Here is a 23,066-nt window from a genome sequence, read left to right on the forward strand (position 1 = left end):
ATCTTAAAGCCATTAACTATATTAAGCCAAATGCATCTTGTAACAAATGTTACAAGATAGCTAAATGTATGTACAAACAATATATGTACAAACAAACAATAATACATATCTGATCAATTGTTTTTTGATTAAGGAAGATTCTCTATAGTTTTGATTTTTTCCATTTACAAAAGTAATATTCAATTGCAGTGAAAAATTTTAAAAATATGAAAAAGTACACATTAAAGGGAAAAAAATTAATCCATAAATCTAGCACCCGTCGATCAACCCTATGAATATTTAACATATATGTTTTACTCTTCTTGATTTGAAAGTCACATTAATTTTTTAAAAAAATAGTAAACATTAAAATTGACCTTCTTTTGCTGTATGTAAAATTCTGTGAATTTTAAGACATGCATAGATTTAGTTCCACTCCCCCTGCTGCCCCCGCACAAGCGTACCTTTCCCAGTTCTGGCAACCACTGATCTGCTCTCTGTCTTATCTCTGTTTTCATTCCGTTCCGTTCCTCTCCTCTTCTTCTCCTCTCCTCTTCTTATCCCCTCTCCTTCCCTCTCCTCCCCCCACCCTTTTTTGTTTTTGTGTTTGAGACCAAGTCTTGCTCTGTTGCCCAGGCTGGAATGCAGTGGCACAATCTTGGCTCACTGCAACCGCCACCTCCCGGGTTCAAACAATTTTCCTGTCTCAGTCTCCTGAGTAGCTGGGACTACAGGCGTGTGCCACCATGCCCGGCTAATTTTTGTATTTTTAGTAGAAACGGGGTTTCACCATGTTGGCCAGTCTGGTTTTGAACTCCCGACCTCAGGTGATCTGCCCACCTTGGCCTCCCAAAGTGCTTTGTTTTCTTTTTGAGAGTGGCTCTTTTCACTTAGTTCAATACCTTTGAGATTCATCCAGGCTGTTGCATTTATGAATAATTTGTTAATTTTTGTTGCTAAATACTGTTCCATTTTGGGGGTATACCACAGTCTGGTTATCCATTTACCATTTAAGATTACTTTTTGGGTTGGGCATCGTAGCTCACACCTGTAATCCCAGCACTTTGGGAGGCCAAGTTGAGAGGATCCCTTGAAGCCAGGAGTTTGAGATCAGCCTGGGGAACAGAGTGAGATCCTGTTTCTACAAAAAGTTTTAAAACTACTCCAGTGTGGTGGCATGCACCTATACTGTCAGCTGCTTGGGAGTCTGAGGTGGGAGGATTATTTGAGCTCAAGAGGTTGAGGCTGCAGTGAGCCATACAAAAAAAAAAGGTTATTATTATTTTTTAAACATTTGACATTTCTGAAATTCTGAAGTATCTTAAAATTAATGTATATATTTAATGTGGTGGGGTTTTTATTTCTCCAAAAGCTATTACAGAATTGATGGCGCATCTTATAATTAATACTCTCTTAGGATCGAAGTATTGTGGTTAGGATTAGAGAGGGCTGTTGGGAGTTACTAGGAGTAGGGTAAGTGGACAGTTAAGAGTCGGATAGAGAAAGGTCCCGAGAGCTTGTGGCAGGCCAGCATTAGAGCAGCTTGGCAGCCTCTGAAGACAGGGTCTCGCTCTGTTGTCCAGGCTAGAATGCAGTGGCCCAATTATAGCTCACTGCTGCCAAGGAGGTTTTGAACAGAGGAGCAACACCAGGGAAGAAGTCTTTAAGAACAAAGCCTGTCTTACCATGGTTAGTACAAGTATGGGCAACATCATCAGTGTTGATGAATGAGGAAAAGACAGAGAAATGGTGGCAGTGCACTGCTAGTACTGGATGGAGTGGAGGAAGAACCTAGGAAGCAGTGAGCACCGACTAGAGTGTGGCATGGGGGCAGAAGGGCAGTTGCTGCAGAATACCCCAATCTCCAGGCAGTCCTCGGGCAGGAAAGGCTGGAGGTATGGAGAGCCAAGGACAGCTGCTGCCAAGATCTTTAGGTGTTTACATGGTGGGAATGGGTGGATTGAGTCAGGCATGCTATATGGGAAACTGTAAAACAGAATGAGAATGTCTGGGAGTTTCACAGGGTAAGAGTGTGATGTTCGTAAGGATATTGTGCAAAGATAAATGGGCACATGGTGTACTTGGTATGAGCTTGGTTGAAATATATAATTATTCTGTGGAAACAAACTGTGATTTGCGCTGTTTCCAGGTAGACTTCTATTATGGTTAACTCTACGGCCCAAAGTTTTTTTGCGAAGCTTATTGTTGGGTCCCATCCCCCTGTATCACAAGTCACTGGAGAAGGATATTTTACCAAAGTGTAAATTGAAGAGTAATTTACCAAAGTAACTTGCCCCTCTTGTTGGCCAACTCTTCTTGAGAAGCCTCGTTCATGGAAGCAGCCTGATTTTCACCCACTCACATCTCTTCTGGCTTGGGGTGAAGGAGAAGTAGGTGCCAGTTCACACAGAGGAAGAGAAAGTCACTCACCCATTTGTCTCTTCTCAGTCTCACATTTAACTAAAGATCTCATTCTCGTAGAAGTTATTTTCCACTTTCCCTAACAGAGCACATATGCAAAATTCACTGTTCTTTAAAGCTGTACTATGGTGGGGTAAAGTTGCTATTATTTGTGGCATTGCTGATTGTTTCTTCACTCTTTCCTAGAAAAGACTGTATCTTCACCATTGACCCATCAACCGCCCGAGACCTCGATGATGCCCTCTCCTGCAAGCCACTCGCTGACGGTAGGATGGAAATTTCTATGGCATCTTGGGTAGCAGGCAGTCTGCATGCCTGTGTGGTTTGCCTGGCTGCCCTGTGCTGCCTAGGCAGCATACTGTGCAAGGCTAGGTTTGCTTTGTGCCTGAACTTGCCATAGGCCTCTGAGCCTTTACAACTATGTGACCTTAAGATTGTGTTCCTGTGGTGACATTGGTGAGGGTGAGAATGAGAAATGTCCTCCCACTAGACTCTTCTTGGGCTTCAGAAGGGGCAACAGTGAGTGCTAAAGAATGAATTCCAAGCCTTGGCCCTTCAGATGGTTCCAGTGTTGGTGTAAGGTATCACAGAAAGAAAGCTTGTAAGGGCTCTGCTTGGGAGAGACATAGGGTTCTTTACCTGAATTTAACACCAAATAACGTGATTGAAGGGGTACTCTTCAAAGGCATGCTTCTCGGTGGGTAGCAGGAACACCTTCCCTGAGAACTGCCTCTCTAGGGCTGAGCTGGAGAAGCTTGGGCTACTCCCAGTAGGTTTTCATCTATCCAGCAAGTTGAGAAAGGCAAACTGATAAGGGCTCTTTAAACATTCTTTTGGGATGTTACTGAGCAGGTAAAAGTGGGATTGAGGCTAGTTGTCTTTGGAAATTATAGTTGGAGGAAGGGAATGCAGCAATTGACTCTCAAAGAAAAAATGTGTAGGATATGAGAAAAGTGAACCCTTCCAATCCCTCCTCCTCCTCCACCTCCCCCTCTCCCCCTCCCTTCCCCTCCCCTCCTCTTCTCAACAGAGTCTCACTCTTTTGCCCAGGCTGGAGTGTAGTGGCATGATCATAGCTCACTGCAGCCTCAATCTTCCAAGCTCAGGTGATCTTCCCACCTCAGCTTCTCAAGTAGCTGAGACTACAGGTGTGTGCCACCAAGCCTGGCTAATATTTTGTATTTTTGGTAGAGATGGGGTTTCACCATGTTGTCCAGGCTGGTCTGGAACTCCTGGGCTCAAGTGATCCATCCACCTCAGCTTCCCAAAGTTCTGGCATCACAGGCGTCAACCACCATGCCCAGCACCCCCAATCCCTTTTCTAATGCCCCAGATGTGCTGCTTCTAGTTTTTACCTACTTCTTGCCCCTCTCTAGGGTGGCTTCTGGGTGACTGCTTTGGCTTTGGTCATCCTCAGAGATGGCCTTGGCACTAACATGGCCTTTGACATTTGCCCAATGTGGATATCCACCCTTGCAGTTTCAGTCTGCCACCAAGCGTTGATGGCCTAGTGGCCTAGTGTTTTAAAACATTGCAAAGATGTTCATATCTCCCACTGACACAGAACGCCGTAGGTTCAGTATGTAATCTCTTCTCTACTATAATAGATGGGGAAGCTTAGTAGATAGAAGGCTGAGAGATAGAAGACATTGCCTAAGACTGGTTTTATCTTCCTTGAAACTATGGGCAAGATTGCTCAATATTTTCTTTTTAAAAATTAATTAATTAATCGATTTTTAGAGACAGAGTATCACTCTGTCACACAGGCTGGAATGCAGTGGCTCATTGCAGCCTTGAACTCCCAAGCTCAAGCAATCCTCCTGCCTGGGCCTCCCAAAGCACGAGCCACTATGGGATTACAAGCACGAGCCACTGTGCCGAGCCTCAATATTTTCAACTAAAGAAAACTGAAAGAAACGAGAAAAGGTCCTCTGGAAATTTTAGAGAAATTATATCTTTTTAAAATCCAAAATTGAAGCAGCCTACTTCAAAAAGCAAGTACTGGCTTGATTTCTTACATTCTTAGCAATCTCTGTTGCATGCAGAGGCTTAGGCATACCTGCTCGGCATATAGACACCACTTCCCTGAGCCACAGTGTGGAAAGTGCCCCTAGGCTGAAAGCCAGGTGACCATGGACCTCATTCCTCATATTTGTCTTACCTCTAGGTTCACACCTCTACTGTTTGTGTAATGCTTAGACACAATTGCTTCATTTGTTTTGTCCATTTTCATAGTTGATAATAGCAGACGGATACATCTACTACCTGTTCCTCTGTCTCAGCTGGCCTGGAACCCTGCACCTTGCAGGGACTCCAGGGAGCAGGCACATGTCCTGCCGTACTCACTGCATACACTGTGGTTTTATGTCTAGGGCCCAAGTGTGTCAGCAGAGGTTTCATAAAGGAAGTGGTCAAAGATATGATAGGAAAGATAGATTGGGGACAAACTCGGGACAAATTTTCAGACCAAATAGTGTTTTTTGTTTGTTGGACAATGGAAAGGCAAGCAGATGTTGTTCAGCAAGAGAGCATTCAAAAAGAGGAAAATAATTTAGCATTGCAAGGAAAAGGAGAGAAACTGGAGGCTGGGGAATGAGTCAGAGAAATATTGCAATAGTTGTGGACCTGGACTAGATGGTAGCAAAATCAATAGGGGGGGTTGGAGTGGGAAGGACAGATGTGAGAAAGGGATAATGACAGAAGAATCTATGGAAATGAATGTTGGGGTTGAGGGAGAGGAGTCCAAGATGGTGCCAAGGTTTCAACCTGGATGACTGGGAGATGGAACCCATAAGTTAGAAATGGGAATCAGGAGTACAAGCTGGTTTGGGAGAGAGTATGTTGGCATGGAGTTGTCTGTCTGATGTTATTTATGTTAGTTGCTGCAAATTCTTTTTAGGGGAGCTGAGGTGTGTATAAACAAGCTAAATAGATGCAGTCCGTGGAACTATATACAAAGAGCCCGGGAGGAGAGGAAGCAATGCACCAAAATGCAGTGATTTCATTCGAATGATGGGATCATAAGTGATTTTTTTTCCTTTCTCTAGTTTCCAAATTTTTATAATGTGGCAATAATAGTTGTATAATGAAAAAATTTTGTAATACAAAAATATTATGAGGTGCCAGAAATCACAGGCCGCTCAGTAGCCTACTGCACCAGGTGATCAGATACCTTCCATCCACTTAGTTTTTCTTGCATTCCTGAGGAGCAGTTTGGCAGAGCAGCAGGAAAAGGACATGGAAAAGGAGTCAGGGAAGACTCTGAAAAGGCCTGAGTTGGTCAGGCCAACAGTTTTATGGTGGCACTTCTACAGTTGGCCTTTGTGACAACAGTTTCTGCCAGGGCCATTTATCCAAGGAGTTGAAAAGGGAAAGTCAATTCCAGTTTGGATTGGGGTGAGGTTGGCAAAGTTCAGGTTGAGGTAGTTACCAGTTCATGTCAATTCTTGCTTAGGGGGAAAAATGTTCAATGCTTCAAAAAACAAATAGTGTTTTCTCGGTCTATTTATATCATCTGTAGTTTTTTTTTTTTTTTTTAAGTGTAAAGTTTAACTTTCCTTTGGTTTCATTAAAATTATCTGAATGACCATTCTGTGAAAAGCAGACAATATAACATACCTAGTCCTTACTTTCCCTTTTGGTAGAGTTCAGATGTACTCCCAGGACTTGTTACCAGTGTCTGTCAGGTGAGACACTCCGGTGATCAATTCAGCAAATCACAGTGACCACCTGTCTACCAAGAGATCATAATTAGGTTGCAGGCGGAGGAGAGGGTGCCACCTATCTTCATGAAATCTCAGCTTGGAAGGTATTCTACTGGTTTCCAACCTGGTAATTCTCCACTTTTCTTATCCTAAAAACACACTTCAGGAGAACACTCCCATGAGCATTACCCAGCAATGTAGAGTTTTTCACCTTTGTTCAAGAAAATATTTAGTAATGTAAGTGAATAGGAGTGGCGTTATAGTGATAACCCAGAATCTGGAGACAGTAAATCGTGTGCCTCAGTGTTTTATTATTGTACAGATCACTTGCAGCATACCTCACAGCTGACCTCAACGCTGAAGTGTGGGAATGCCACAGTTGTCAGATCACTCTCTGGTTTTCGAATTACCTCCACTGCATCCACTTATGGAATGTCCAGACTGCATTTGAACTTTCTACCTTAGAGGCAATTCATTCTGCCTTAAGATTGCTTGACTATTAGGAAATCCTTCCCTGTAATGATCTGAAACACTGCTCTCTTCCTGTAATTTTCCACTCATTAGTCCCATTTATGCCTCTCGGGCCCCTATAGAACAAATCTAGTGTCTCATTTGACAACCTATCAGTTACTAGGTAACAGTTATCATGTGTCTTCTGAGTCAAAAATTCTCAACTTAGCATCCTAAATATTCTTTGGTGTCCAGTGGGTTATGAGGTGTGAGCCCATCTCCCATGTCATGGAGTCACTTCTGCTTTTATGAAGTCTGAAGTACATGGCTACCTGTATCCAGACTGCGCCTCCCGGGCTATCAGGGCCTGCTCTCTCCTTGCCAGTTCCTCCTTATTGGGCAGGACTGGGTTCAGAGTAACAGCTACCCATTCTCTTTAATTAGTCAAGCATTGTGGCTTTGCCTTAGTCTCTGAGGGAAAATTGTCAGCCTGACAAGCTAGGACCTTTATTCGCTTTTCGTTGATTCAGGCTCCCAGCAGATCCTGCAGGAAATTGAACTTCACTTCTCCAGCATCTTGTTTCTCTAAAGTTGTATTCTCTAACATGTACTCTGCTGTTGAACTTACAGGGTTACCCTAGCCCGGCCTTAGAAATGAATGAATGGGAATGGGGAATGATGGTTAATGGGTTTCAGTTTCTTTTTGGGTGACGAAAATGTTCTGGAATTAGATAATTGATAGTTGCACAACTTTGTGGACATACCAAAAACCACTAGGGGAAAAGGAGTGAATGAATAAATGAATGAGAAGAAATAAACATATCCACTTATCCTTGAGGCTTTCTGGAAATTGGAGTTTACACCTTAACCACAGTTTAGCAGAGGTCTTTATGGAATGCCCAGCTGGCTATCATAGTCACATCCCTCGTGTCCATCTCTCCTCCTTGCTGCTTTCCTCTCTGAACCATGAAACTACAGCCCCGGGTGCATAGCCCTCTGCTCTGCTGCCCGCTCACATTTCCCATCCCCACAGAGTGCAGCGCTCTGACTCAAAAAAAGAAGGGTCTGTCCCACTATCTGCATAGAAAATATTTGGTTAAGTTAGAACAGCATCCAGCCTAAGGGGCCTCTGGGGTGGACATTACCTACTGTGCTCAAGGAAGCACCAGTCTTCCTGCCTGGATTGTCTCTGCAGCCTGCCTGGTTGCATGACATTTTTTGGGGAGGATGGAGCAGACAGCTTTGTTCCTGGGAGCCCATAGCAATAAGGGAATAGAGTGAGAGTCTAGGAGCAGTGCCTGTAAGGATTTCAGAGAATTCCTAATAAACTCTCTGGCTCCCCAAATGGCTGTTTGTCACCTGCTGAGAATTTCCTATATTGACTGATCACTTCTGGAGGCAGTGAGGAAGTAGGAGCCAGAAATTCTTGTGTCCCCCTGTGTGCCAGGCTTTGGCTAGAAAACCTGAGGGATAGGATGGGGTGGTAGTTGTTTTAAAGAGCAAAGGGCTGAGATGAAGTCACTGGACCTGCTACTGGGAAGACACGGGACATGTAAGAGCCCTGGGGCTTCTGAGTGAAAAGGTTCATGCATGTCTCTAGCAGCCAGGCCAGACCCTCTTCCTGGGCTCTTTTCTCACCTCTGGGAAGACTCTTCCCCAGCAATCATTCACCCCAGCCCCTTTACATTTCCCTTTGCCCTGCTTCCTCCTCTTGCTGTACCACCTGAAGTCTCCCTCATCCTATAAAACCTTCCTGTACTCTGCTCCAGCTCTAGAACTTTCACTTATGTCTGTCAGGACACCTTGGAAGAGTTGTCTTTACTTGCTGTTGCTTTCTCACTTCCCATGTATTCCTTATCCCTTTTACAGTGTGGCTTCAGAATGCTGGCTGCAACAGGTTGCCCCAGCCGCAGTTCACTAAGCATCTCTACAGCACTTGGCTCTTTAGTCTGCTATTCCTCCTTGAAATTGACTCACTCTTCCTTGGACTCAAAGGACCCTGCCTGCTCTTGGCTCTAAATGTGGGCTTTTCTTCTCCAGTCACCTTTTTAACTCATCTTTCACTGCCCAGCCCTTCAGGCATCAGTGCCCCTCTCATGCTCTACAACCTTTGCACTTGGTGTCCCCTGTGCCTGGTTTCCCCTTTCCCTGCAAAGCCACATGGCTGACCTCTCCCTTTCAGGTTTGATTGGTCACCTTCTCCGTGAAGCCTCCCTAGCCATTCTGCCTCTGATTCCACCCCTCTCACCTAGCCGCCTTTCCTTTTTTTTTTCTCACCACTCATCACTTGCTAACTAACATAGGTCAAAGGTGGCTTTTTTCTTTGCTTTTAAGATGCAAGATATTTGATATGTTTATGTTGAGAACTAGGAGATGACAGAGAAGGAAAAGTTGAAAACACAGGCATGAGAAGAGTTGATCGTTTTGCAGGGTCTTGAAGAAGAAGGTGGGAGATGAATCAGAGCATAAGTGGAAGGTGAGGCCAAGGAAGAACACCTCCTCTCCTCTCCCCTCCCCTCCCCTCCCCTCCCCTCTTTTGATGGAGTCTCGCTCTGTTGCCCAGGCTGGAGGGCAGTGGTGCAATCTCTGCACACTGCAACCTCCCCCTCCTGGGTTCAAGTGATTCTCCTTCCTCAGCCTCCCGAGTAGCCGGGACTACAGGCGCCCGCCACCACACCCAGCTAATTTTTGTATTTTTAGTAGAGATGGGGTTTCACCATATTGGCCAGGCTGGTCTCAAACTCCTGACTTTGTGATCCGCCTGCCTCGGCCTCCCAAAGTGCTGGGATTAAAGGTGTGAGCCACCGCGCCTGGCCACAGCACCTCTTTCTATGAGACAGAGAGGCAAGACATAGTTGATGGGTCCCTGCTGATGAGGGATCACACCTGGCCATACCTGCTTCCACTGTGAAGTAGAAAGCCGAATGCTGCTGAGAGGGCTGACGGAGTGGTGAAGGAGATAGTCTGAGTGGGAAAAAACAACACAGACTGCCTTTCCCCTGCTGCCACCCTGCAACAATCAACACAGAAGACTGCTATGACCAAATACTTGGGTGCTTTTTTGCCATACACCAAGCAAGCAATTAGTTCTGCAGCATATGCCAGCAGGTTGTCCTCCAATTCAGTTCTGATATTCTCCGCCTGGAGATAGCATCAGATTCCAAAGATTGAGCACCTGGTCCCACAAGACTGCCTCACGCTTCTGATGCCAATTGCAGGCTCCAGGGTGGTTTACTGGTGATTCTGACTGACCAGCTATAAGTTTGGGATCCTGCAACCCCCTCCTTGAGTTTCATAAATTTGCTAGAGTGGCTCACGGAAAACTCAGGGAAACGCTTAAGTTTAGTGGTTTATTATAAAAGATATTGCAAAGGATCCAGATAAACAGTTGCCTAGGGCGAGGTATGGGGGAAGGGATATGGAGCTTCCATGCCTTCCCCAGGCATGCCACCCTCCAGGAACCTGCATGTGTTCAGCTCTCCAGAACCTCTCTGAACCCTGTCCTATTGGGCCTTTTATGGAGGCTTCATTCGATAGGCATGATTGAAGCATGGACACCCATGTAGAAATGTGATTGGGCAAAAAGCGTTTGATCTCAGTGACAGACTGAGTGGAGAAACCCAGCAAGGCCTGTGCAGATGCTTCTTGGCCTCTCTGTGCAGCATTCCCTCTTCCAGGATATAGGGCAGGACCCCTTTTAAAATGGAAGTCTTCCAACCCACAATCAGGCAAGGTAGGTCAGAGAACATTTTAATGGGAAGAGGGGAAGATTAGAGTCCTGCCTTGGGGAGAAAAAGAAGCGGGTGAAAGGAGGGCAGGAGAAAGTCAGAGAGATTCAGTGGCCTAAAGCTCTCCAACATTTTAACAAAAGACTGTAATAAGGGCTGTAGGAGTCATAAGCGAGGAACCGCGGATGAACACGCACGCGCACACACACATATGTCCATGTCACGCGCACATCACAGATAGTATAGAGAACTGACCAGGAATCCATCAGACAAAGCATTGGCAAACACTGCTCAGGTATGTCTGGGTTTCAATCCTACAAAGTCTGGAGGATAATAAGATTTTTCTTCAGTAATTCTCAGCCTCCGAGGTGTGGGAGCAGAGGTTGCAGTGATCCATTCTTGGAGGTTTCAGGCCGGGTGTGGTGGCTCACACCTGTAATCTTAGCACTTTGGGAGGCTGAGGTGGGAGGATCATTTGAGGCCAGGAGTTCAAGACCAAACTTGGGAGTTTCCTGGGAGGGAGAGCTGGAGGGGCAGCAGGACAAGGGTCCCTCTGAGCCTGTTTCTTCTCCGCCCCTTGCTTTTATGATGGCATCAGCTGGCGTCTAATCAACCAAAGTTTTACAAAGTAATCTTGGAATCACATTTCATTCCTTTTCCTCTCCAGACTGTTGTCATGGTCTTTTCAGTAATTTCCCTCCCTCCTCACTGTCTCCCGTCCACCTTGCTGTCTAGTTATCTTTCCTATGTGGCACGCACAAGGACCAGATCATGTAGCTTTTCTGTTTGAAAACCTGCTTGTACCTATGGGTTAGGTCTGCAGTTCTTTAGCAGACCTTTGTTACCAAAGCCCTGTAAGATGAGTCCTCAGCCTCCTCTCCTGCCACCCCACTTCCCAGCGCTGCTTCCCTTAACACACGCACAGTGGGGGCTGGTCACTGCAGGCTCTGCTGATCTCCTGTGCCCTTTCCTGCCTCCAGGCCTCTGCCTGCTCCTTTCCCTCTGCTTACAAGGTCTTGCCTCCCTGCCTCCTTCTGTCAGATGAAATCGCCTTCTAAGAACAACATAAACCTCCGCAGAACTTTCCTTTCCTCCTAGCAGAATGCATTGTTTCTGTTTCTCCTACCAGCAAGTATTCTTCATGTCTTGGATATAGCAATAACCATCATTACTTCTGGATTTAATTCCCTTTTTTGCTTATTTCCTAAGAGCAGGGTGTTCCTTGGATATCTCTACTTCCTGAGTACCTTGGATATCTCTACTTCCTGGTTGCTACCCTGCATTTTAAAATTGTTTGGTCTAGTCAGATCTAGCCAGGCAACCTATTGCATACCTTCAGTGTTTCACTCCTTTTTCTGGTTCTTGCCTTGCCCCTTTATTTCCATGTACTTCTGTCCTTGTTTTGTGGGTTGCCTGTGGGTTTATATCCTGACATATAAGTCTCATCCACTTTCTCTCCTAAAATAAGTCTATTTCTTTGGAATTGGGCATACCTTTCCCTTATTCCATTCAAGTGTTTCACTCCATCTGTCATGTCTCAGTGGTACCTATAAGATCATTGGATTTATCTTATGTTCATGCTGCTGTTACTCCAGCTCTGTGAATTGGCCCATGTGAGGCTCACTTCCTTCCTCTTATTTCCTTGCCAGGTGTCTTGCGTGGTCTGCACTGCTCTGCTCTTCCCTTTTCATCCCAACAGGCTTCCACAGCAACTCATGTCTTCATTTTATCTTGTCATTTCCTCCACCTCCCTCCTGCCTGTATCCTTGCTATTTTCAAATTCAATAAGTGCTGATTTTCTGATAAAATTAACTTCCTGAATGAACCCTAACATGGTAGTAAAACAAAATTTGTGATCTAAAAGCCAAATTTTTTTTCCCTTTAGTTATATTGGCAAATAGTCTTGCTAGTTAAGAAATGCCTTTAAACACCAAGTACAGTGCTAGCTGCAGTGGCTTACACCTATAATCCTAGCATTTTGGGAGACCAAGATAGGAGGCTCACTTAACGCCAAGAGTTCAAAACCAGCCTGAGCAACGTAGCAAAACCCAGTCTCTACAGAAAAATAAATAAATAAATAAATAAATAAATAAGCTGGGCATAGTGATGTGCGTCTGTAGTCCTAGCCACGTGGGAGGCTGAGGTGGGAAGACCACTTGAGCCTGGGGGTTCAAGCCTGCAGTGAGCCAAGATGGCGCCACTGCACTCCAGGCTGGGCAATACAGTGAGGCTGTCTCTAACAACACCAAGTATCTCTTGGTGTTGTTAAATAATAAATAAATAAATAAACAAACAAACACCAAGTATCTCTTCAGTGGCAGTGCTCACCTATAAGTTGGGAGAAATAGAAATTTGAGGGCTGTGTGCGGTGGATCATGCCTGTAATCCCAACACTTTAGGGAGGCCGAGGCGGGCAGATCACCAGGGCAAGATTCGAGACCAGCCTGACCAACATAGTGAAACCCCATGTCTACTAAAAATATAAAAATTAGCTGGGTGTGGTGGCACGCGCCTGTAATCCCAGCTACTTGGAAGGCTGAGGCAAGAGAATCGCTTGAACCCGGGAGGCATAGGTTGCAGTGAGCCAAGATCGCACCACTGCACTCCAGCATGGGTGACAAAGCGAGACTCCATCTAAAAAAAAAGAAAAGAAATACAAATTTGATAGTATAAAAATCTAAGTATTCCTTTGGTAGCAGATAGATCTTAATGCCATGTTGGTGAGACATTGGAAATTAGAGTTTATTTTTAGGCTGTGCATGGTGGCTCATTCCTGTAATCCCAGCACTTTGGGAGGCTGAGGCGGGTGGATCACCTGATGTCAGGAGTTGGAGACCAGCCTGGCCAACATGGAGAAACCCCGTCTCTACTAAAAAATACAAAATTAGCCGGTCTGCTGGCACATACCTGTAGTCCCAGCTACTCGGGAGGCTGAGGCAGGAGAATTGCTTGAATCCAGGAGGCGGAGGCTACAGTGAGCCAAGATCGCGCCACTGTGCTCCAGCCTGGGTGACAGAACAAGACTTCATCTCAAAAAAAAAAAAAAAAAAAAAGTTTGTTTTTAATTTTCATCTCTTGGGAATGTAGTTGGGAGGTTAAATTGGTATATGGAGATAACGCCAAGGGACCGGAATTCAGAAATCAGGTGACAGTTTAAAAATGAAAGTCAACTTTATATGTAGATTTTAAGCATCGTTTTTTGTTAAATTAAATGGTGCATGTAGATCTTATTTTTAAGCTACATATGTTTATGTTTCCAACAGCTAACGGATTAAACTTTCCTAATTAAATGTGAGGTGCCTCCCATGGTACAGTCTTCAATTTTCAGGAAGGGCATCCTTTTGAAATGCAGCATTTCAGGATTCAGCTCACTGAAGAGGATAAAATCTGCGCTTTGTATCTTAGAGGGGAACCCTGATCACTCATCAGTAGATCTTGGAAAAGAAAAATTCCAGCTGGGCACAGTGGCTCACACCTGTAATTCCAGCACTTTGGGAGACCAAGGCGGGTGGATCACCTGAGGTCAGGAGTTAGAGACCAGCCTGGCCAACATAGTGAAACCCTATCTCTACTAAAAATACAAAAATTAGCTGGGCATGGCGGGCACCTGTAATCCCAGCTACTCAGGAGGCTGAGGTGGGAGAATCAGTTGAACCTGGGAGGTGGAGGTTGCAGTGAGCCGAGATCGCACCAGTGTACTCCAGCCGGGGTGACAAGAGTGAAACTCCGTCTCAAAAAAAGAAAAGAAAAATTCCACTTCAGGGCAATTTTCTGCTTGGATACATTTCTGGGTTTTGTCTCTGACATCTTCATGATGCCCAGTGCTTCGAATGCTGTTACTCCTACGTTCCTCTTCCATGCGAAGTCATTTCATTTCTTTTCTTTTTTTTTTGAGATGGAGTCTTGCTCTGTCACTCAGGCTGGAGTGTGGTGGTGTGATCTCGGCTCACTGCAACCTCTGCTTCCTGGTTTCAAGCAATTCTCCTGCCTCAGCCTCCTGAGTATCTGGGATTACAGGCACATGCCACTGTGCCTGGCTAATTTTTGTATTTTTAGCAGAAACAGCGTTTCACCATGTTGGTCAGGTTGGTCTGGAACTCCTGACCTCAGGTTATTCACCCACCTCAGCTTCCCAAAGTGCTGGGATTACAGGCGTGAGCCACCACGCCCAGCTTTGTGAAGTCATTTCTAATCCCCATTTTGAAATGCTGAATATTTTCCTCTTGCAGTATTTTATGTCAGAGGGCATTCCAACCTCAGGCAGATCCCAGGCAACTCAAGTACTTGATCTCAGTCAAACCTTATTTTTGTAGTAGGGCCCTTGATAATGAACCTGGGAAGAGAAATGGGAAATTCTGTAGATCTGTCAGCTCATAAGGAAATGCATGTCTTCTTCATTCATCTGGGGCACTGACAAGTGAACAGTTTTTTTTTTGAGACTGAGTCTTGCTCTGTCGCCCAGGCTGGAGTGCGATGGCGCAATCTTGGCTTACTGCAACCTCCACCTCCCAGCTTCAAGTGATTCTGCTGCCTCAGCCTCCCTAGTAGCTGGGACTACAGGCACCTGCCACCACATCCAGCTAATTTTTGTATTTTTACAACATGGTTTCCCATGTTGGCCAGGTTGGTCTTGAACTTCTGACCTCAGGTGATCCACCCGCCTTGGTCTCCCAAAGTGCTGGGATTACAGGTGTGAGCCACTGCACCCAGCTGGTGAGTGAACAATTTTAACTGTCCTTGTTGTGTGATCATTTTTTACTGAATTGTACCTTGACTCAAAAAATCCAAATAACTGAATAGTCATGCAAGGGCTCTGGCATGGAAGTGGGCTTCTGGGATGCTTGCCAATGAGTTCCTTTTTGAGGACACAGAATCTAAGTGGAAAGATTAAGTGGAGAGGCAGCTCCACCCTCTAAGTCTTATTCCTATGTTCCATTCAAATCTTGCTAGCTTGATTTCTGTGGGGTCTGGGCTTTGGAAATTCTCTTTTTCATGGATATCTCAGTGCACCTTGTTAAACCGAATTTGGACTGTTGTGTGTTCATCAGCTTCCAGCTCTACTGATTGGTTCCAGTTTCCTTGCTCATGAAAGCCAAGATAATCTGGCACCCACCAGTCAGGCATCCTCAAGTATCTGGCACCAAGGTAAACCTGGAAGCCAGTTAAGAAGTCCCAGTGATCCAACACACTCACTGCGTGATGAGAGACAGTTGTGGTATACCAGAAAGAGCACTGCAATAGGAGCAGGAGAACTGGGTTCTTGTCTCATCTTTGCCTGTACTGCATCATGGAAATTTGGGCATTTCTGTGATTTCTCTGAAATTCTCTTTCCTCAGCTATAAAATGGTGGTTTGAACTAGACAGTTTCTCAAGTGTCTTCCAGTTCCAAATTATTGAGTATATGAAAAACTAAAAGAGCTAACTAAGCTTCATTTATGCCTATTGTTGCATAAACACAACTTAGCTTTAAAAATATTTACAGTAACTACCTCAAGTTGCATATACTTCTGATCCTTTTCCACAAAAGTAGTTTGTATAACAACAAAATGAGAAGGGACACAGTCCGTATTCCAGAGGAGAGAATTAACCTCTTCTTACCTCAATGTTCCCTGACATCAAGGGGGATAATAATATCTAACTCAGAATTATGGGGAAGACTAAATGAGATAATCCCTGGCACTTAGAATGGTGCTAGACAAAAAGTAAGTGTTTAGTGAAAGTTATTATTAATATAAAATTAGAAAGATTAAAATTTGCATGGGCCACAGTGGCTCACGCCTGTAATCCAACACTTTGGGAGGATGAGACGGGAGGATTGCTTGAGTCCAGGAATTTGAGACCAGCCTTGGCAACATGGTGAAACCCCATCTCTACAAAAATTACAACAATTAGCTAGATGTGGTGGTGCACGTCTATAGTCCTAGTTACTCAAGAAGCTGAGAGGTGGGAGGATCATTTGAGCCTAGGATGTCAAGGCTGCGGTGAGCCATGATCGCACCACACTGTCCTCCAGCCTGGGTGACAGAGTGAGACCAAAAAAATTGCCATGGAATTGTAGTAAGGGTTATGCTGAAATAATAAATGTTCAGCTGCTGCTCAGAAGTCAAGGTAAGACTAGAATAGAGAATACAGAAACAGACCCACATATATATACAACCACATGGTTTTTAGCAAAGATGTTACTGCTGTGTAGTGAGGAAAAGATGGTTTTATCAATAAATGGTACTAGACTGATTGGATATCCATATGGGGAAAAAATTGGTTTTGACCCCTACTTTATACCACACATAAAAATGAATTCCATGTGGCTCATAGATCTGAGTATGAAAGTAACACATTAGCACTTCTAAAGATAACATAAGAAAAATAACCTTATGACCTTGGTGTAGGCAAAGATTTTTTAAGTGGAGCACAAAAAGCATAAGCTTTAAAGGAAAAGACTGATAAATTAGATTTTATTAAAATTAAGAACATCCGTTCATCAAAAGACATCATTAAGATTGTTGAAAAGGGTGCAGTGGTTCATGTGCATAATCCCACCACTTTGGAAGGTGCAGGCAGGTGGATCCCTTGAGGTTAGGAGTTCGACACCAGCCTGGTCAACATGGTAAAAACCTCTTTCTACTAAAAATACAAAAATTAGCCAGGCGTGGTCATACACGTCTGTAATCCCAGCTACTCGGGAGGCTGAGGCATGAGAATCACTTGACCTGGGAGGTGGAGGTTGCAGTGAGTTGAGATTGCACCACTGCATTCCAGCCTGGGCAACTGAGTGAGACTCTGTCTTTAAAAAAAAAAAAAAAAAGAAAAAAATTGTTGAAAAGGCAAGCCACAGAGTGGGAGAAGATATTTGTAATACATATATCCAGCATATGACTCTTACCAATATATTATATAAAGACTTGAAGAGGCACTTCATAAAAGAAGATAACCAATGGTCAAACACATGAAAATATCTTAAGTCCAGGGGGAAAATGGAGATGAAAACCACAATAAGATACTATTATGTTCCCACCACAATAGCTAAAAGTTTTTAAAGCTGACAATGTTAGTGAGGGTGTGGAGCAATTACAACTCTCATATACTGCTAGTAGGAGTCTAAGTTGCCACAACTACTTTGGGAAACCATTGTACAATATGTAATAAAGCTGGGTGGATTCATAACTCATGGCCCAGCAGTTTTAGTCTTAAGTATATACCCCATAGAAAGGTGTATATATGTACAGGAACGTTCATAGCACCATCACTCATAATAGCAAAAAACCAAAAACAATCTAAGTGCCTGATAACAATAAAATTAATAAATTGGGGTATACTCTTACGATGGAATATTATATAGCAACAGAGTGAAGCAAATTCAAAACACAACATGATGAATATCAAAAACGCTGTGTTGAGCAAAATAAGCCAGACAAAAAATAGATATATACCATATGAATCTAGTTATGTAAAATACAAAGAAAGGTGAAACTGATCAGTGATTATATAGAGGTCAGAAAAGTAATTATCTTTGGTGAGTGTAAAGACTGGGAGGAGGCATGAGAAAAGCTTCTGGAATTCTGCATACATTCTATTTCTTGGAACTGGGTGGTGGTTACCTAAATATATTTACTTTGTAAAACTTCATTGAACTGTATGCTTAATGCTTGTATACTTTATGTATTTCATGCCTTAATAAAAAATTTTATTTTAAAAAAATGAAGGAGTACAAAAAAAATGGAAACAACCCAAATGTGTCTGCAGCCAATGAATGGATAATTTAATATGGTATATCCATATAATAGAATATTATTCATTCATAAAAAGAAACAAAGTACACGATACAACAGGGGTGAACCTTGAAAATAAACTAGGTGAAAGAAGACAACCATAAAAGAGCACTTTGTATGATTCCATTAATATGAGATGTCAGAACAGGTACATCTATAGAGACCAGAAATAGATTAGTAGTTGCCTGCGGCTGGGAAGGTTGGGAGGAAATAGGGAGTGACTGTAAACAGATATGGGCTTTCTTTCTGGGGTGATGAAAATGTTCTAAAATTTATTGTAGTTGTGGTTGCACAACTTTGTGCCTATACTAAAAACCATTCAGTTGCACACTTTGAGTGAACTGTGTGGTATGTTAATGAAATCTCAATAAAGCTGTCATGAAACAAAAAGTTAAGAGATACTGGTAACTGTAATAATGATTGAAACATTGTTAATCATAGTCAGCCTTAGGAAAAGGCTGCACCACCATATGGTCCTTTGGTATGATAGGTGAGCACATTGTTACTGGAGTCAGACAATGTTCTAATCCTGGCTTTGCCATTTACTGACTGTCTGACATTGGGCAAATCATTTAACCTCTCTGAGTCTGAATGTCTTCATCTGTAAAATGTAAATATTAATAGTACCTACCTCATAGAACTTTTGTGAAGATTATTCATTTAATCAAGAAATAGTTGAGTGTATTTATATGCCAGCCACAATAAATAAAACTATTGTTATCATCCAGGAGCTATGGCATCTGAAGAGTCTTAACTCCATTTTAGTGAGAGAGGCTACAAGTGAACTTGAGCATGTGTCATGAGGACAGGACATCTTTCCCCTACTATACCACATCCATATCTATTACAAAATACAAAAGTCATGTTCAAGGCCAGGTGGGGTGGCTCACGCCTGTAACCCCAACATTTTGGGAGGCCGAGGTGGGAGGATTGCTTGAGCCTAGGAGTTTGACCCCAGCCTGGGCATAGTGAGACCCTGTCTCTACAAAGAATTAAAAAATTAGCTGAGCATGATGGTGCTTGCCTGTAGTCTCAGCTGCTCAGGAGGCTGAAGTGGAAGGATCACTTGAGCCTGAGGAGGTGGAAGCTGCAGTGGGCCATGATCGTGCCACTGCACTCCAACTTGGGTGACAGAGCAAGACCCTGTCTCAAAAACAAACAAATAAACAAAACAAAAACAAAAACCCAGGAAATTGAGTTATAACTAACTGATGTATGGACAGCTCAGAAATAGAAAGTGACCAGTAGTTAAAAGACTACTAGACAAGGTTTTCATTTCAACAAATATTTATTGTTTCTGTAAAGGAATTACTTTCAGTCATGTTGAAAATCATACTATGTCTACTTACTTGTTCTACTTGTCAAAATGTTTGTTCTGCAGAATGAATGTGTAATCTTTTAAAATTAAATTGAGAGCGCTTGTAGTCTACAGGTGTTGAAAAAGAAGCAAGTATGAGTTTGTCAAGTACCCGATGCTAAGGGGCATTGAATCTCCATAATGCAGTGGTTAGGAGCTCCAGTTTTGGAGTCAGACCTTGACACAAGGTGTCTGACCTCCCTGAGTCTCAGTGTCTTTATCTGTAGAAAGAGATTTGTCTCATAGCATTGGAAGATTAAATGAATTAATATAATGAAGTGCTTTAAAAAGTAAGCAGTCAATATGCCGTTATTATGAGACCACCAGTATGGTGGATTCTCATACCACAGGCATACATAAATTATGTATATAATTTCTTGTTAACTTTTGTGACGTCTTGGGGAGTCAGAAATGGTTTCCCTTTCATGCAAATAAATTAATAAGTGAAACTGAGTGATTGGATCCAAAAGAGCTAATTGAGCATGGTGAGAAAATAATAACCCAAAAGGTATCTCCAGTGTGAGAGAAAAGCCACTAAGGGTTTTTGTCACCGGAATATAAAGCAGTGAGCTTTTGCCTTTCAGAATTCTAGGTAAATATGAAAGTTGTTTCAATTTCTGATGTAAGGAATGCTGGGATTGGATTAAGCAGTTAACAGTTAACGTTTAGTTTATAGGCATTTTAATACACATAGTTGTTTTATATTTCTTTAAAACATTGAAAATTATATATCTCTTGTATATTTGGCTGGTAGAGACTAGTAATTATGTCTTGTTAATAGAGGGACTATTTTTGTTTGTTTGTTTGTTTGAGATGGAGTTTTGCTCTTGTTGCCCAGGTTGGAGTGCGATGGTGCTATCTCGGCTCACAGCAACCTCCGCCTCCCGGTTCAAGCGATTCTCCTGCCTCAGCCTCCTGAGTAGCTGGGATTACAGGCATGCACCACCAGGCCCGGCTAATTTTGTTTTTAGTAGAGATGGGGTTTCTCTATGTTGGTCAGGCTAGTCTCCAACTCCTGACCTCAGGTGATCCACCCGCCTCAGCTTCCCAAAGTGCTGGGATTATAGGCGTGAGCCACCACACCCGGCTGGGACTTTTAAAAAATAGAAAAGTCCACAAATGAATGAAAATATGCTACAATTCTGTTTTTAGACCTAGACCTGGGGGAAACCATTCTGCTGGGATTCCACACACGCATTCCCTGCACAGCCTCAGACATAAGAAAGACTAGGTCCCCATGCTGGCCATACGTGCCGAAGCCCATAAAAGAGATGACAACACATGCCATGACCTGCTGCCTACTGTAGTTACATTTCTGGCATGAAAATAGTTGTTTCCTGTTCAGAAGGAGTATGCCCAGTTCTCTGCTACTTCATTTACTAAGTTCACCTTTATAGAGCTTGCCTGCAAAGTGCTTTAGTCACCATAATCCACCAGGAGAATTGACCAATAAGCTGGCATCAATTTACTGCCTCCTGCTCAGGCTGGCCAGTAGTGCTGTTTCTTGGTGTGTGCTGGGAAGTCAAGAGATACACAGGTGGCTGGGGTGGACATAGCATTTTGTTGGTGTTTTATTCTAAAAATCCAAGACTCTTTACCAAGTAACACACTTATTATTCAAGAATTAAAGTTTACATCTAAGCAAAAAGAAAAATTCAAAATCCTATCACTCAAAACCATTGTTACCTTCTTCATATATTTTTCTCCAGATATTTTAAAGCAGGATTTGCATTTTTTATTTTATACTTTTTATCCTTATTGCTTTTCCTGCCTTTGAAAACTGAAAACATTACAAAAGTGTGTAACGGATGAAGGAACAATCCCTGTATCTGCTGCCTCTAAAGATCATCACTGAGGACATTTTTATTCTGCTCTTTCTTAGCAGTAACCTTCAATTTCTGCCTCTATTGGCTCGTTGTTGTTTTAAAACTTTGAGCTAGTTTTACTTAACTGGATTTGTCCTTTTCAAACTTTTTTCTTTTCTTGGCTTCAGTCCTGCCTCTTCTCTTTTTTTTTGGATGAAGAATTTTGAACATGCGCAAAAGTAGAAGGAAGAGTATAATGAAACCCATTGTTCCCATCACCTAGCCCCTGTATCCCTCATTCCACAGCCAGTCCTGCTCCATTCCCAACCCACCTGTACCCCAGCCCTTATTACTTTGACCTGCTCACTTTGTAATGACCTTCTAGGGTCCTTCGCAGTCCCTAGGGCTTCACTGTCTTTTGGCTTTGAGTAAGGACCAAGTGCCTGCCCTGCTGCTCTCAGAGCTTCTCTGGAGCCTGTGCTCTGTCCCAGGCTTGACCGGCTGACCTGGGCTTTCCCCACTCACTGCTGAAAAGCCTGGAAATTCCCAGACGTTGAGTGCGCCAGCCTCGCAAGTTCAGCTCCTCATTCTCTTTCCTGTTAATGAAGAAGGCCATTGCTCAAGTCATTTGGAAGAGAAAAAGTGGAATTTACTACCTGGGTGTTCCTCATCCATGCTGTTCATATAAATTTAAACTTAGATGCCTGAGAATTACATTGAACATGACAAAAATTGCTGTGTGGGCAGTTTAGTTGAGTACTTGCAGATTGATAGAGCCCTTAGTAATAATGAAGGGAAAAGGTTCTTGAAGCTGCTCAGTTCCAGAAGATGAGCTCACCAGTTAAGGAGTTTGCAACTAAAGGTCCTCATTAACCTCTTGCTGGATGGCAAAGAGGAAAAAAGAAGAAGAAAATCCAGACTCTTCAAATCCTGACCTTTGGGGAGACCTAAGAAGAAGTCATCCTATGCTACCCCCTCCTCATGGTGGGTTCCTGCATTTCATTCAGATTTACTTACCCCAGATTTTTTTTTCACTTCAGCTTCTCTTAAGTTTGTAAAATATCCTCAAACCATCACCACGTCATGGCCATGGAGTGCTGCCATGGCTTGCTATACTGGTGGTCAGCTTTTGTGTGAGATTACATAACGAATACCACATGGAACTGGAAGATGCCAGCGTTTGAGTTGTCCCTCTTACCTAGCAACCCAATCAGTGTTTCTCAGAGGGAATGTGCTTATCCCAAGTAAAAGGTGGAGTTTATTGTGTGGCCACAAGGTGATCCAAGCCCAGTTGAGTCTGTCTCCAAAATTCAGTAGGATCATGCTAAGGCCAGGGCCCGCATCCTGGCTGCATGAGCTGCCCTAAGTAAGGCACCTCATCGCTGGTGCCATTTGAACAGCGGAACATCCCTTTCGCTCAGCCCCCTTGGTTGGATTACCCTTTCTGAGCTTCCAGAATACTGTTTTCTATCTCTGTTGAGGCTCCTATGTTGGGAAAACTGGCCACAGGGTCAAGAGGGGTGACCCAAGCCAGAGCATTGTGTTCCCATCATAGACTGGGTGGAAACCAACCTGAGGGACAGGAAGTCCAACATCTGTTCTATCTGTCAGGGTGTCCAGCAGGTTGTACTTCTGATTGTGGTCTTGAGGCTCTTTGTTTTTGTTCAGTATGACTGCAGATGGCATTAATAGAGCCATGGTCTGCAGAGTGGGTGAGGTGGCAAAGTGAGAAAGTGAGTATGGTACATTCAAGTTACCTTTCCACTTAGCACTCCCTGGTGGCTTCCCATTGCACTTGAAGTAAAGAATGCCTCATCCTGACCCAGCAGGGCAGCTCTTCTCAGGGCCCATCC

The 23,066-nt window shown here is 43.5% G+C and overlaps 1 protein-coding gene across 6 annotated transcripts in view; it reads left to right on the forward strand.

Annotated features, from left to right (window-relative positions):
- Positions 1–23,066, forward strand: part of DIS3L2 (DIS3 like 3'-5' exoribonuclease 2) — a 378,450-nt gene that overhangs the window by 237,446 nt on the left and 117,938 nt on the right. For all 6 annotated transcript variants that reach the window (XM_063790857.1, XM_016950702.4, XM_063790856.1 and 3 more), the window contains one exon: positions 2,587–2,666. In XM_063790857.1, the coding sequence (XP_063646927.1) occupies positions 2,587–2,666 (80 nt within the window). The remainder of the gene's footprint in view (positions 1–2,586; positions 2,667–23,066) is intronic.

Source organism: Pan troglodytes, chromosome 13 (genome assembly GCF_028858775.2).
Source record: "Pan troglodytes isolate AG18354 chromosome 13, NHGRI_mPanTro3-v2.0_pri, whole genome shotgun sequence".
NCBI classification, from domain to species: Eukaryota; Metazoa; Chordata; class Mammalia; order Primates; family Hominidae; genus Pan; species Pan troglodytes.